Consider the following 17,331-nt stretch of genomic DNA (forward strand, 5'->3'; position numbering starts at 1 on the left):
ATAACATTGCCACTGAAAAATATATTTATTGGTGACTTGACTTTCATGGTCTTTGCAAATTCAATATTTTTTTCTAAATAGTAAAATTGTTAAAGAACATTAGTTAAGGAATAAAAAATATAGCAATGTGTATTTCTTATAATTTGTATGTATTTTAAGATGATTTTTAATAAATACTACCAGATATCAGGATCCCTCTTTAATAAACTTAACACGAAAAAGAAAACTTTTAGAGACAAGGTATAAAAAAATAGGACAAAACACTTATATATGTGAATGGTAAAATATTATCATTCTCCCTTTTTTGATGGAGGACCTTCATAAACAGATAATTCAAAGTTGATCTCTCCTCAAACACTTAAGTTTTCCAGTTAAACATATTAAAAGAAATTTGAAGTCTTGGTTTTTTTATTTTTTATTTTTTTGGGCTGGTGGGTATACAATGTTTGCTCTTTTTTACTTCTATTTTAAGATAAGACACTTGTCTAGGCTTTTTCGGCCAAGATCTTCACACGTATGTTCCATAGAATAAGGTCAATAGATGCCATATAAGATTGTTTTCAGAAAACTTAAAATAATAGTTGGCAAATGACAAAGACCAGAGATGCTTAAAAACTTTCCACTTATATCATTTCTGGTCTTTGTCATTTGCTTTTAGGTTAGCTTTAGTCTGCTACTTGCTGCAAAACAATGCATTTTCCTCTGATTTGGTAAACCACACATTCTTTGACATTAGCCTGAATTTAAAAATTTACATTATTTAATAATTTTTTATATAAATATATAAAATTAACTAATCTAACCTTTTAATTATTTTATATTATCTTTGTGATGTGTATATCAAATTTTATATAATTTAAAAATTTATAAACATATTATCTAAAATTTAAAATTTATATGTATTTTAAAAATATATTATGCGTTGATAAAGCAATGCAATAAAACATAAATTGATTTTATTTTTATGAAAGTTTATAAAATTAATCTACTTACTAAAAATATTAAAATTATTTGTTAAATTAATTAATTTTATATTTTATAAAAATTATTAAATATTTAAATTTGATACCTAATATTACAAAATATAATTAGAAAATAACACCTAAATATTCTTCGTATATAAATGCTATATAAAAAATGTACAAGGTGAAGATAAGATGAACCCCATTTAGTCTCCATAATTTTTTATGTTCCAAAATTTAACTTTAATGAAAAAAAAATCTATTAAGTAATGAAAAATGATTTGGACGTGAGACACGATTAAAGAAGTCGAGTAAATCTAATAAAATTTAAGATGTTATTTAGTTTTTAAAAAACACTTTTATTTTTATTTTTAATTATAACATTATTACCTTATTTTTATTATATTTATTTGATATATTTTAAATATTTTATATTTTCATATTATTTTTTATAAATGAACATAATTGCTAAATTATGCAGTAGCAAGAAAATTAAACAAATATATATTTAAAAAAAACAATGAAGATTATGAAGTTACAAAAAAAGGTAAATGTAAATTATGTAATGGAGTAAATAATATGTTTAATTGAGTCTTAAATACCAAAGTGCTGTTGCTAAATATTTTTATTTTTTCTTATATGATTTAATGTATTTTTAAATATGTATATTTAATTTTTACTAAAAATTATATATATAAATTTAATAATTTTATACATGTACGCACTATTTAAAACAACAATATTTATATATTTATACGATATTTCGTAACTGTTGAGAACTTGAGGCTAACACTGTTTCGGGTTTAAGTCCGATCAATATGAGGCAAGGAAAAATAAATAACTTACATATATTTGGGAGGGGTTTTTTAAAGGAAAAAAAGAGAGAAGATAATATATTTTTAAATTTTAAATTAAAAAATTATATATTATTTATAATAACAATATATTATTAAAATACTAAATGTTAATATATTAATTTTAAATATATTTATTTAAAATATAAATTTTGATTTTTTTACATTAATAAAATAAAAAAATCAAATATTATGTATATGTTTCAAATAAAAAAACATTTTAATTTAAATTATATAAAAGAAAATTAAAATTCATTTCATTATTGCTATTTTCTTTAAGTCAATTTTAATAATGCAATATAAAAATTAATTATAATTAATTTTATTTATAAAAAAATTTGTGTTAGAAAAAGTTAAATATAATTGACTTTAGTTATAAAAGATTTTTTTTTTCACGTAAACTTAACATTACATATCTACAGTGTGATGGTAACAAAGATTTTAGTGTTCAATCTGCTTATCGTTACATTTATAATTACTTCACTATAAGTAGTGGTTTGTAATTGTGTTTAGTGTAGGCATTATACAAAATTTAGAAGATAAATGCACCGAGCATGTATTGTTTAATACAATTCTAGTATAGAGGAATTTAACTAAATGAGGATTGAAGATTTCTTTAAAAGCATGTGGGCTTTGTGATAATAAAGATGAGGAAGTAGTGCACTTTTTTTTTTGCATTGCGATAATTCAATAAGATTGTGGTATATGGTATTTGAATGGTATAAGTATATTCTTACCTAAAAATTTGCATAAGACATTACTGAATATGTGTAGAATTTAATATGAAAAAAATAAATGGAAGAGAGCTGTAATTGTGTGGTTTGCAGTCATATAAACAATTTGATTTTAGATAAATAATATTATCTTCGAGAATGATATAGTAAATATTAGTGAAATGTTTGATTATATTAAGTATCGTTCTTAGAAGTGGCTTGCGTAAGGACCTTTGAAAGCTCAATTATGTAGGTAAATTAAATTAATGATTTTTTAACATATATTGTTAATTCCCTTTATAGATGTAAAGGTTAGAGTCCTCATTGTACTCATATTTTTATCTTTAATAAAATGTTAATGTTTAAAAAAAATATTAAATTTTAGTTATTATATATTTCTTTAGTTATTACTTGTAGCATTTTCTATTTTTATTTCTTAATTAAAGAATATTCTGCTATCCATTATCAATTTTTTTTTTCATTATCAAACTTTAATATACGCTTAAAAAAAATTCTCAATACATAAAATAATAATAAATAATATGTTGTGGTAAAAAATAATATATAAGAGAAAAAAATTATGTGCAATAATAGAAATATAACTTCTGTAATTGTTAGCCACGTATTTTTATTTATTTTACACACATGTTTTCTATTTTTTTTTATTAAATAGCACTTATTTTTATTTATTATTTAATTATTAATTAAAATTTATTTTATTTTATAAATATATTTAATTGTTATTTAATACCGTAAACTAACCTTAAAAATAATAATACATTTATTAATTATTATTAAAGTATTTGTTATTAAATTATTATTGTATCAGTTACTAGGAAGGAAGAATTTTAAAGGTCCTCTTTCTTTTATGTTAGTAAACACCGGTGTAATAAAAGTAATTTTTATTTATTTTGAATAAATAATATATAAATTTAAAAATATATTTAAAATAAAAATTTTAAAATAGAATGTCATATTTTTATTATTTTATTCTTTTTTATATTTTAGAATTATATATTTGTTATTAGATTATTTTATTTTATTTATAAAACCTATTCCGAGTATTGTTTCAGTATGTGCAAGTGGTTATACTAAAGTCTACTGTAAGCGATTTGTATTTTTTTGTTACTAAAACTCTAATAACATTCTCATAATTTTTTAAAATATATTAATTGGTAATTTTTATAATTAAAGTGAATTATAATCAATTTATTTTTATAACTAAAGTTAATTATAATTTAAAATTTTTAAAGTAATTTTTTATAATTAAAATTAATTATAATCAATTTTTATATTATGCTATCAAAATTAAGTTTATATCAATTTTTGTAATATATAAAATAATAATAATAATAATAATAATAAAATTTATTTTAATTTACTTTTATAAGATATTTTTATAATTTTTTTTTTAATTTAGAGCACATACATAACATCTAATTCTTTTTATTTAATTAACGTAAAAAATTTCCTCTTCCTTATTTTTTTCAAAACTTCCATTTTTAAATAATCTCTTAGTTGAAATATGAAGTTTTCCATATCTGAAACAATATTTTATTATTTTCTTTTCGTGTATTTTTCTTGTGACATTAATTATCACATTTTTATTTTTTCATCTCTTATTTAAAAATATTTTTACACCTTATTTTTGAGTTTTTCTTACATAAATAAAATTATTATTCCCTAAATATCCTGAAAAGAAAAAAATTACGTATTCTAAAAGTACATATAAAAGAAGTCGATTTAAATCAACTTTCCTTTTAAAAATTTTTACACAAAAGTCAATTTAAATCAACTTCTATTATAGGTATAATTTTTTTTTACATATAAGTCGATTTAAATTGATTTATATTTTGCTTTTAAAATTTTTTTTATACAGAAGTTGATTTAAATCGACTTTTATTATAGGTTTAATTATTTTTACATAGAAGTCGATTTAAATCGACTTCTATTTTTCTTTTGAAATTTTTTTATACAGAAGTCGATTTAAATTGACTTCTATTTTATTTTTAAATTTTTTTCTATAAAAATTAATTTAATTCAACTTTCATTTTGGTTTCAAATTTTGTTTATATATGAGTCAATTTAAATTAACTTTCACTGACACATGAATATGTTTTAAAAAGAAGTCGATTATAATTAACTTTGTAATACATAATAAAAGTTGATTAAAAAGAAATCTATTATAAATAAATAAAAATTTGCCATTTAAAGATGAGAAAATTTTGAAATTAAGTGTGAAAATTAGAGTGAAATGATAACATTCATTAGCAATTGCTTTGCACGTTCTTAAACCTTACAACAAATTTTAATACAATGACACAATGTGCTGCACATAATATGCATGATATGCTGAATGGATGTCACTCATTCCTTGTAGCTTCTAGAGCTAATTTGTTTGCATGATAGGGATTGGACTGGAACTCGATAAGAAAGCTCAAGGGATTTATCATGAAGGCAAATATTCCAACGAAAGCTATTAATTAAAAGGAAGGCCGAGTAGTGGTAGTTAACCGAGGGAGGGAGCAGCCGTCAAAATTAGCTCTAAAAGTTATCATGCATATAGTTATCATGCAATCAAATTAGCTCTAAAAGTTACAAGGAACAAATGACATCCTTTCAGCATATCATGCATATTATGTGCATGTGTCATTGTATTAAAATTTGTTGTAAGGTTTAAGAAGAGAAGTGCAAAGCAATTGTTAATGAATGTTATCATTTCACTCTAATTTTTACACTTAATTTTAAAAAAATTTTATCATCAAATGACAAATTTTTATTTATTTATAATAGACTTCTTTCTAATTAACTTTAATTATGTATTACAAAGTTAATTATAATTGACTTCTTTCTAAAACATATTTATGTGTGAGTGAAAGTTAATTTAAATTGAATCATGTGTAAATAAAATTTGAAACATGAATGAAAGTTGAATTAAATTAATTTTTATATAAAAAATTTAAAAATAAAATAAAATTTAACTTTATAATAGACTTCTATATAAAAATAATTAAACCTATAATAGAAGTCGATTTAAATCGACTTCTGTGTAAAAAATTTTAAAATAAAAGTTAATTTAAATCGACTCATATTATATGTATTTTTAGGATATTTATGTAATTTTTTTTAAATATTTAGAGAATAATAATTTTTTATTTATTTTATTTGTATAAAAAAGTCTTATTTTTTTTTAGATGTATGGGATGATTAGGATTAGGATTAGGAAGCATTGGGGATGGTGTATGTGGGTGTGGCAGGGAAATGAGATGTTAAAAGTTCATAATCAGCCACTCATGATCCCCTCACAGTCACGGGACCATATGCATTCACTTTATCTCTACTTTTTAGGAGAGAATGTTGCCTTCAACAATCCATCAATGTCAGAGATATACTGTTTAGCAAGATATATATCATATTATCTCCATTTTTATTTATTTATTCAGGAAAACAAAATATAAATTAAGAAATTCAATTATTTAATTCAAATTTTTGTTATTTTTTTAGGAAAACATAATTTTAGAATATTTATTGAGATTGATTAACTTTTAAGTTCCAAAATGAATAATAATTATTTTATATTTTAAAGTATACTCTAAGATGGATGAGTATAAAAAAAAGTTAAAAATATTTGAAATAAAAATATATAATTATGTATATAAGTGTTAGTTTTTCGTGTTAAAACAATAGAACTGGTAGAAAAAGAAAGAAATGATGCTAAAAGTTGCAAGATAGGAGAGAAGAAAATCATAATGTTATTATGCAAATGCAATTATTGAGGAAGAAAAAATTTAGAAAAAGGGAAGAAAAGACAGAAAGTGCATTTGAGTCTTTAGAGTTGAGAACAAGGCATTTTGGTTTGCCTTTTGGTCTCTTGGCTCTCTCTTACTTGTGAGCTTCAAAGTCATCCTTTTCCTCATCGACATTCTTCTAACTCTTCTCTCTTTCTCTTATTTTTCTCTCTCACATACATCTCTCGAAAGTTCCTCAACCATATAGCTGCTTATAACTGTTCTTATTATCATTCTCTTGAAGCACACTTGGTGTGGTGCTATAGCTACTTTCAAGTTAGCTATATATCTAGGTTTGAAGTCAATATATCTCCGGATTCATTCCTCTTTCTCTGTCTGGTGTTCTCAAGAATCTGAAAAGGTTGAAGAATAGAGAAAGCTACATAATTAAACGTGATCGATCCAAGCTGAAGATACCAGATCCATTAATTCCACACCATATATTTTCTTTTTCAGTGTAAGTTGCCTGTAATTAGGTTTAGTTAACTATAAGATATCATAAATTCTTGTCCATGATGCTACAAAAAAAAAATTGTTTATTTTTCACAAATGTGTATGAATGCTCTCATGTTCAAGCTTCACGTAAAATGATTTGTTAGAAATATAACTAAAAATACTCTTCATAAGGTTCAGATAACTCTTTTTATGAGCTAGGTTTTAGAAAACTATAATTAATTTTTAAAAAAATGCATAAGTTTCGAATGTATTTCTCTTAATAGATAAATAACATTTTATAAAAAAATGTTTATAAGTGTAAAAAACCATACATAACTTGTCATGTGATATATGAAGATTCTCTCCCGCATGTGAGTACATATATATACATTATATGTAATGTGTGTGTACGTCTCACACGTATATGTAGAGTACTTTGTTTTCCTACCAAAATTTAACATATATACAGATGATGAAAGGTTTGGTGGTGGAGGAAAATATGTCCAATTTGACGTCTGCATCGAGTGAAATAAGTGGTTCTTCCGGAACCAGATATGACAACACTTCTGATCTCTATTATGCTCAGTACTCTTCTGCTTCAAATCAAGAACCACAACTCAAAAGGAAGAGAAGAGTTCCGGGCCACCCAGGTCATAAATCAGATCAAAACACTGTTCTTTTTTTCCCTTTTAATTGATAGTATACACATAGGAGTTTGGTGCAAAAATTAACACTTAATTTGTTAACATAATTGTGTTTGATTTAATTTATTTTAAAAAATTTGTCAAGTTTACGGTACAGCAGCAAACACCTAAATTATATATTTATTTTACTCTTCTCTGTAGTGTAAATTTTATTCCATATATATGAAATTTGAGTTAAAAACAAATACCAGATATAATAATATAATATATTTAATTTGTTTATTTTAGTATACATAAATGGAAACAAAGATAATCTTACTTTTATCTTACTGTATTCTTATCTAACTTCTGTATTATATTAATTTATATCTTATTATGTATATTACGAGTGTATTTTATATATTGTTTTACAATTGAATGGCGTTGGTTTAATTCATTTTTCTTTTTACTTGGTTCCGTTCAGACCCTGGGGCAGAAGTGATAGCCTTGACTCCACAGACCCTTTTGGCAACAAACCGGTTCTTTTGTGATATTTGTCAAAAAGGGTTTCAAAGAGATCAAAATCTACAGCTTCATCGAAGAGGGCATAATTTGCCATGGAAGTTAAAGAAAAGGAATATCAAAGAAGCAAGAAAAAAAGTATATGTGTGCCCAGAGCCAACATGCCTTCACCATGACCCATTAAGGGCCCTCGGGGACCTCACTGGAATCAAGAAACACTTTTTCAGGAAGCATCATGCAGAGAAGAAATGGAAGTGTGAGAAGTGCTCCAAATGTTATGCAGTACACTCAGATTGGAAAGCCCACTCCAAAATTTGCGGCACCAGAGAATATATATGTGACTGTGGAACCGTTTTCTCTAGGTAACTAAATTTAATTAAGAATCTGATTACTCAACTTTTAATTGATTTTAAATCAAAAACTAAAGCAACTTATCTTCAAAACACATTGTAAATATATTGCTTTAAAAACTTTTTTTTTTTTTTACTTATATGCAGTAACAAAAATATCATTTATTAACCATTTGTGAAATTGTGATTAGACTTTGGCTTGTTAGTATAAGTTTTGTTTGCTAGAAGTTCAAGTATTAGTATAAATATTATGGATTCATACTATTAGTACGATACATCATATTTAAAAATATAAATTTGTTAGTAAAAATTGATAAGTACTATTACTATATTATACTGTTAGCATAATATATTTTACTATTAACATAAATTAACAATAGTTATATGAATAGTTTAAATTATGCTAAAAAATTATTGATAAGAGCTATAATTAAATGATAAAGCGCTAGTAAAATTGAATTTTTTATATTGATAATAAATTACCTGTGCCCATTTATTTGCTCTTTTTATTTCTTCAATTAGAAAGTAAAAAAAAAAATTAAGAGAAATATTCACTTTTAACCATGTATTACTTTGTAATTATGGATAAGAAACAAATAGGTGATAATTATCATCAAAACAGAACAACAAAAATTCATCTTTAATGATTTTAAAATATGTTTCTAAGGAATGTATGTGTGTGTGTGTATATATATATAATATTACATACATATCATTTTTTAATACTTAAATGATTAAAAAAGTTTATATCTTGGCTTACTTTTTGTGGTTGCAGGAGGGATTATTTTATTACTCACAGAGCCTCTTGTGATGCCTTAACTCAAGAGAGTGGTAGGTTGAACCTTGAAGATAACGCCAAATTTCATAGTCATGTCCTTCAAGCACCATCACTAAAAAGAGAACAAGAGTTTAACTTAGGTCTATCAAGAACTCCATCATGGTTGGCTTCTCCAATGGCTGAAGAAGTTGTCCATGATCAAACAAATAGGGCCTTAGATTTCTCCTCATCACCATTATTCCCAACACATGTCAACCATGAAAACCCTAACCCTACAACTACTTTGCTTCGTTCTTTTCATTCCATTACTTCTTCTCCTCAAATGTCATCAGCCACTCCTTTGATGCAAAAGGCTTCACAAATAGGTGTAACAATGAGCAAAATTACACCTTCAGAAGCCTTGCTTAGACCCCACTTATTATTGCAAGAGATTCACGTGCCTGAATATACAACAAGGTACATGGCTTCATCCTCAGCTTTTTATGGAATGGTTATACCTTCACGTGAAGAATAGGAAATGGGTTTGTTCATGACTTGGCATCTTAAGAGAATAAAATTGCAAACACTTCCAATTACTTGGAAGATGGTGCTGCCACATCACTTAAGAAGATAAAAGCTGTTGATCAAACATTTTCGTTATTTTCCATGATATGATGACTAGTATTAGACTATACCTTATGCTAGAAAGTTTAAGGAAGCTATCACTATAAGGGGTATGTTCAATCCACCAAGAGATAATGCTAACTTTCAGGAACTTGTTTCAAAACCAGCATATATAATCTTAATTTGGTAATAAAAGCAACGAGGAAACTACAATGATTCCATCATTAATTGAAATGTTATTATATATGTTTGTGTATGCCTACTTGCGTCCAATTAAATATGTTTTAAATTTTTTAAATATGACTAAATTTTATTGTAGTCGTTATTTTGGTTTTTTATTAATTTTAATTTTTGTAAATTTTTAATTCTTTAAAAAAATATTCCTATTATGGGTAGACCACATTATTAATAAGTAATAAAAATATTTTAAAAAGTTTTAAAGTTTATCATGAGAAATAAAAAAACATATTTAATTTAATTGTATTATAAAAAATTAAAAAAAAAAGCTCTCATAAAATAATATAAATTGTAAAAAAAATGTGAATCTTATCTTTTTATCTAAACTAATCTTGTTTGAATTGGATAGAACTCACACTGAAAGATAAAATTCTTGTTTTGATTATTTTACACAACTGCAGAAATAACTTAAAATCATAAGTTAAGCTGAAACAATCTGTTATTAGTTAATTCATGTATTTGACAATAAAAAATGTTAATTACATTAATAACGTCATAATTTTACAAAATAATCTTCAATAAAATTATGGATTCTAAACATGACCGATATTAATTTTATGAATTGATTAAAGTCACGGCCTCTTTTAGTCTGAATTATAATATTTGGATTTAAGTTTACTTATGCTTGTTATAAAATGAACGTAAAATTACAAGGAAGAATAGATAGAAGAATATAGAGAGGAAGAGAGAATCTCAATTTCATTTTCACATCACCTCAATACAAATGAGACACCTATTTATAGGCCTAAAACTATAACTGAAAAATCATATCTTTTTGAATGAGAATTAAACAAAACAGTTACAAAATCGTAAGTTACAAAGAATAAGGAGGAGTTATGAATATGGACATTTACTCATATAATAATTCATAACACTCCCTCTTGAATGTCCATTATTTGAGAATATGTTTTATAACATCTAGCTAGGAGAAACTCAATGGGATAAAACCTAAGAAAAATACATTATTATTTACGCTATTACATGCTGCCTCATTAAAAACCTTGCTAGAAAAACCCAATGGAAAAAAATCATAGCTAAAGAAAAAAGAGTGCAAAGCGTATTAATTCTCCCCCTCATGTGGACAATCATTTTGAAGACGACGAAGTCCAATCTTGTAAACTAGTTGTTCAAAAGTTTTACTTGGAAGTGACTTTGTGAAAATATCTGCTAGATTCTCACATGAACGAACTTGTTGAATATTTATATCACCATTCTTTTAAATATCATGGGTAAAAAAGAATTTTGGAGAAATATGCTTTGTTCTATCTCCTTTAATGTACCCTTCTTTCAATTAAGAAATACATGCAGCATTATCTTCACATATAATTGTTGGGGTCATTTTTCCTGAAGATAAACCACAAGTTTCTTGCACATGTTGAATCATAGATCTTAACCAGACACATTCTCGACTTGCTTCATGTAATGCTAAAATTTCTGCATGATTGGATGATGTAGCCATTATAGTTTGTTTCATAGATCGCCATGAAATGACTGTACCATCACATGTAAACAAATAACCTGTTTGTGATCTACCATTATGTGGGTCAGACAAAAAATCTGCGTCTGCATAACCAATCAACTCAGATTTAGATTTGTTTGGGTAAAATAAACTCATATCCATTGTACCTTTAAGGTAACGAAATACATGTTTAATTCCATTCCAATGTCTTCTTGTAGGTGAAGAACTATACCTTGTTAATAAGTTAACAACAAATGATATATCAGGTCGTGTATGACAAGCAAGATAGATTAGTGCTCCAATTGCACTAAGATAAGGTACTTCAGGACCTAGTAGTTCTTCATCCTGTTCCCGAGGTTTGAAAGGATCTTTGTTTACATCTAGTGACCTTACAACCATTGGAGTACACAAGGGATGTGATTTATCCATATAAAATCGTTTTAACACTTTTGAAGTATAAGTTTCTTGATGCATAAAAATTCCATTCTTTACATATTCAAGTTGTAATCCAAGACAAAACTTTGTCCTTCCAAGATCCTTCATTTCAAATTCTTTTTTTAAGTAATTTACTGTTTTTGAAATCTCTTCAGGAGTTCCAATGATATTTAAATCATCAACAGAAACAACAATTATTACAAATTCATTATAAGATCTTTTTATAAAAATGTATGGACAAATAGGGTCATTTTTATATCCTTCCTTCAACAAATATTCGCTAAGGCGATTATACCACATGCGTCCAGATTGTTTCAATCCATAAAGTGATTTATTCAACTTGATTGAATAACCTTCTCTAGAATTTGAATTGTATGCATCTGATAAATTAAATCCTTCAGGGAGTTTCATATAAATGTCATTATCAAGTGAGCCATACAAATAGGCTATAACAACATCCAGTAATCGCAAATCGAGTCCTTCATTTGCTGCTAAACTGACCAAGTATCGAAAAGTATTTGCATCCACTACAGGTGAATATGTTTGTTCAAAATCAATACCAGGTCTTTGCGAAAAACCTTGGGCAATAAGTCGTGCTTTATATCTCACAATTTCACCCTTTTCATTTTGTTTTGGCACAAAAACCCATTTATATCCGACTGACTTTACATCTTCAGGTGTACGAACTATAGGTCCAAAAACTTAACGCTTTGTAAGCGACTTTAATTCTTCCTCAATTGCAACTTTCCATTTTTTTTCAGTCACTTCTTTGTCTATACTCGTTGACTGATTTTGGTTCATAATCATCTATATCAGTTATCACATCCAATGCTACATTAAATGAAAAAATATCATCGATATTGACTTCATTTCGGTTCCATTGTATTCTATTCATGACATAATTTATTAAGATCTCTTTATTTTCATCATTTTCAGGTACCTCTGTTTCTTCGGGAACTAAAATATTAATTATGTCTGATGACTCTTCTGGAGTCTTTACATCCTCATTTTGGTTACCTTGATTCTTAGTTCCTTTTCTTTTTCGAGGATTTTTATCTTTGGAACCAAAAGGTCTACCACTCTTCATACGTGATTCAGATTGATTTGCAACATTAGATTGTCCATTCGGAACATTGATTTTGATTGGAGCATTAGCAGCCGAGACATATGATTTAGTCACTTGATAAATCATAATCAACAAAAAAATAACTTTTTAGTTATTTCTTCTTTTTCTTTTATTTTTTAATTATTTTTTTCTGTGTAAACTAATGAAATAAAGTAATAATAATGATAAAATTAAATAAATCTTGTGATAAGTCAAAAATAATTTTTTTTATATTAATAGTTAATTTTTTTTCCTTGTTCTTTCTCTTTATGAGCCAATAAAATAAAATAAAATAAATCTTGTGATAAGTTATAAAATTGTGTGTTTATAAATTATTGTTACTATGTTGCTATTGTTATGTAAATTTTTTTGTAAATTTTTTTATTTTTTAATAAATAAAAATTCTAAAAAAATTTAAAAAATATACAATTTTAAAAAAATTGTTTTAAATTTATGTGACAACCAACTAGTTTTTATTTAACATTTTTTAAATTCATACAATTTTATGACTTATTATAAGAATTATTTTTTATTTTATTTTATTAGCTCACAGAGAGAAAGAAGAAAAGAAAAAAATCACTATTAACCTAAAAATATTATTTATAACATCACAATATTTTTTTTATTTTATTTTATTAATTTACAAAGAGAAAGAACACTAAAGAAATAAAAGAAAAAGAAAAAAAACTCAAAAAAATTATTCCTTTCTTGTTACAAATTTGATTTTTTTTAATTTCATTGGTTCATACAAAAAATAATAATAATAAAAAACAAAAAAAGAAAAAAAAAGAAGAGATTATTAAAACAAATTGTTCCTTTACAATTTATTATAAGATTTAATTCTTTTATTTTTTTTAACTTTATCAGTTTATTAGAAAAGATAAAATAATTAAGATAAAGATGAATGAGAATACTCAAATTTGTGTAGACATTTAGCAAAAATAAATATTGAGTAACATTAACAATTTGGGTAACATCTGAAAAGGTCTGGCTATGCAAGTCTTGAAAGTGTTATAGTGGTGACAAAATGAGTTTTGGATTGTTCATATAAGAAGTCATATTGAATTTAATGATTGCCATTTTTTCGCTTGGCCTTTGTACTATAGAATTTGGATGATTAATAAATATTTATTATATTTACATTTAATCACAATTAAAATATATTTTTATTTTAAATTAAAATATTAATTCTTATATTAATAAATAAATAAAATGTTAGTTTTGAAGAAAAAAAATACATTCAAAAGTTGGTTTTTGGGAAACTGAGTTCCCAATGTGGTTTACCAAAAAAAGTTGAAAGTGTTGGAAGGTTAATTTCTTTGAAATTGACTTTTTACTATATTCATGTGTCTGCGCATTTTAATAATAATTTCATTTAAGAGGTTCTTTTCAAATATACTAATTCAATAAAACAAAAAGTCAGCATTGTTATGAATTATTATATGAGTGAATGTTCATATTCATAACTCTTCCTTATTCTTTATAACTTACGATTTTATAACTGTTTTGTTTAATTCTCATTCAAAGAGATATGATTCTTTAGTTATAATTTTAGGCCTATAAATAGGTATCTCATTTGTATTGAGGTGATGTGAAAATGAAATTGAGATTCTCTCTTCTTCTCTATATTCTTCTCTCTATTCTTCCTTGTAATTTTACGTTTATTTTATAACACGTTATCAGCACGAGACTCTAGTACACACTTTTCAAGAAAGGAACATTGTTGAATAAAGGTTCGATATTATTTCATTTTTATTTTTCTTATAGAAATATATCATTATTTATTTATTGTAATCTCAATTAAAGTGGAGAAAAATATTTTTGATGAGTATACGTTAGAAGAAAAAACATTATCAACTTTTCACACATGTGCTCTTGCAGCATCAATATCGTGAAAAATGATTCAAAAATATTCTAAATTTATTCTTGTTTCCTTGTGGCTGAATAAAAAGATTTTGATAAAAATCATGAATCTCGTCTAATTGACATTGTTCCATTCCCAGAAGTGAATGTAATAACTTGTGATTATTGTAACTATGCACAAACTTACTATCGTGATAATGGTTATGGACATGGTCGTTGCGATAATAAAAAATATATATTTTTCACACTAGAAATGAAAAAATAGTGAGAAAATTGAAAAGGATAAAGGTATCCAAAGTGGTGAAAATACGAAAAACATATGCGTTGTCGAGATGTCACTGATCATGTATTTGTCGTACACCAAAACATTTTATTGATCTTTGTCAAGAATCACTTAAAAATAAGGGAAAAAGATAGAGATAAATTTTATTTGTAAAAATGATAATAATTTTATGATCATATGGACGTTACCCATTTAGATGTTGCTAATCATTTTGCTGATCAAGATAAAAATAAAAAATAAAAAATGACCATCTCATTAGTGTATTATTATTTTTGTTAATGATTTTATTTATAATTATATGGTAGTGTTTAAAATAAGTTTATTATTATTTTTATTATTAGTGAGTTATTATATATTTTTTTTCTATATGTTAATTTATGTTTAATGTATTCTCTTCCTCTAAAAAAAAAAAAGTAATGATTAAATAAATTATCATGTATTATAGTTGTTTTTTTTTTCATTGATATAGTTGTTATTTAAATTAAATTTTAATATAGTCATTATAAATAAATAATAAAAAAAAAATAATTTTTCACCATTTCTTTTAGTATCTAATTTATTTTTTTATTATTTATTTTTGCAATGAAAAATGAATGTCAATATGGACGACACCAACAATGAAGACATATGTCTTGTTGATAGTGCAACAACTCACACAATTCTTAAAAATAAAAAATATTTTTCTCATTTAGTGATGCAACAAGCTAATGTAAGTACTATATCTGGTAGTACAAAAATTATTGAAAGTTCCGGTAGAGCTAATATATTGTTGCCTGATGGAACAAAATTACACATTGTTAGTGCATTATACTCCACTAAGTCTCATAGAAACTGATTAAGTTTCAAAGATATTCGCAAAAATGGATACCATGTTGAAACAACAAATGAAGGAAGAGAAGAATACATGTATATCACAAAAATTATCTCAAATAAAAAAATGTGTGTTAGAAAAATTGCCTTCTTTTTCTTCTGGCTTATATTACATACATATAAATATAATTGAAACACACATTATTGTAAACCAGAAGTTTACAAATCATGATAATTTTTTTATTTGGCATGAATGATTAGGGCATCCTGGATCAATCATGATGCGAAAAATAATTAAAAATTCATGTGGATATTCATTGAAGAGCCAGCAGATTCTTCAATCAAATAATTTATCATGTGTTGCTTGTTCTCAAGGAAAACTAATTAGTCGACCATCACCAGCTAAAATTGGAAATGAATCTATCATATTTTTAGAACGTATACAAGGTAATATTTGTGGACCAATACACTCATCATGTGGACCATTTAGATATTTTATGGTTTTGATTGATGCATCAACGAGATGGTCACATGTTTGTTTGTTGTCAATTCGCAACCAGGCGTTTGCGAGATTACTTGCACAAATAATTCATTTAAGAACTCATTTTCCTGACTATCCAATCAAGAAAATACGCCTTGACAATGCTGGTGAATTTACATCTCGAGCTTTTAATGATTATTGTATGTCTATTAGGATTGATATTGAGCATCCAGTAGCACACATACATACTCAAAATGGACTTGCTGAATCATTGATCAAGCGTTTAAAATTAATTTCAAGACCATTACTAATGAGATCAAAACTTCCAATTTCTACTTAGAGACATGCAATCTTGCATGCTGCAACACTTATTCGCATCAGACCAACAAGCTATCATATGTTATCCCCTTTACAATTAGTTTCTGGTTAACAACCAAATATTTCTCATCTTAGAATTTATGGATGTGCAGTGTATGTTCTTATTGCTCCACCACAACGCACTAAGATGGATCCTCAAAGAAGGTTATCATTAAAAAAATTCATTCATAACTTATCTTGTAAAGAAAGAAAATAGAGAAAAAAAGAAAAAAAAAGATGATGATAAAAATGAGAATCACGGTCACACAATCTAAGTAAAAATATTGACATTGAAGAAAAAAAAATATTTCTTACTTATCTAACCAAACAAGAAAATTTTGTTTTGCTCTTCCGTGCTTATTCTTTCAATTCGTTGTGATGGTTCAAAATTTTTAGTTAGATTCCTCTTTCAAATCTCTAGCTTGGGTATAATCTTTTTTAAAAGGTATGCTTTAAGAATAAGAATAGACACAAGTAAACATTAAAAAATTGTTAGTACTCAAAAATTGTGAGGCCAAAAACTGCTGTACTTTTTTCTCTCTTATGTAGACACTCTTCTATTTAAAAATTCTTTCGATTGTTATTTAATTAATTATTTTTTAATCTCCATCAACTTCATTTTTTTGTCAACAATCTTATTATTATTATTATTATTATTATTTATTTAAAATGA

General features: G+C 25.2%; 1 protein-coding gene across 1 annotated transcript; it reads left to right on the forward strand.

Moving 5' to 3' along the window:
• Positions 1 to 7,189: 7,189 nt before the first annotated feature.
• On the forward strand, positions 7,190 to 9,615 carry LOC113848179 (protein indeterminate-domain 7-like). Its single transcript, XM_027477577.1, has 3 exons — positions 7,190 to 7,402; positions 7,860 to 8,259; positions 9,023 to 9,615. The coding sequence occupies exons 1-3, from the start codon at positions 7,222 to 7,224 to the stop codon at positions 9,537 to 9,539; spliced, it is 1,098 nt and encodes a 365-aa protein (XP_027333378.1). The 5' UTR covers positions 7,190 to 7,221; the 3' UTR covers positions 9,540 to 9,615.
• The last annotated feature ends 7,716 nt before the right edge of the window (positions 9,616 to 17,331 follow it).

The sequence above is a fragment of the Abrus precatorius genome, unplaced genomic scaffold, assembly GCF_003935025.1.
Source record: "Abrus precatorius isolate BTA unplaced genomic scaffold, Abrus_2018 Scaffold8, whole genome shotgun sequence".
Classification (NCBI taxonomy): Eukaryota; Viridiplantae; Streptophyta; class Magnoliopsida; order Fabales; family Fabaceae; genus Abrus; species Abrus precatorius.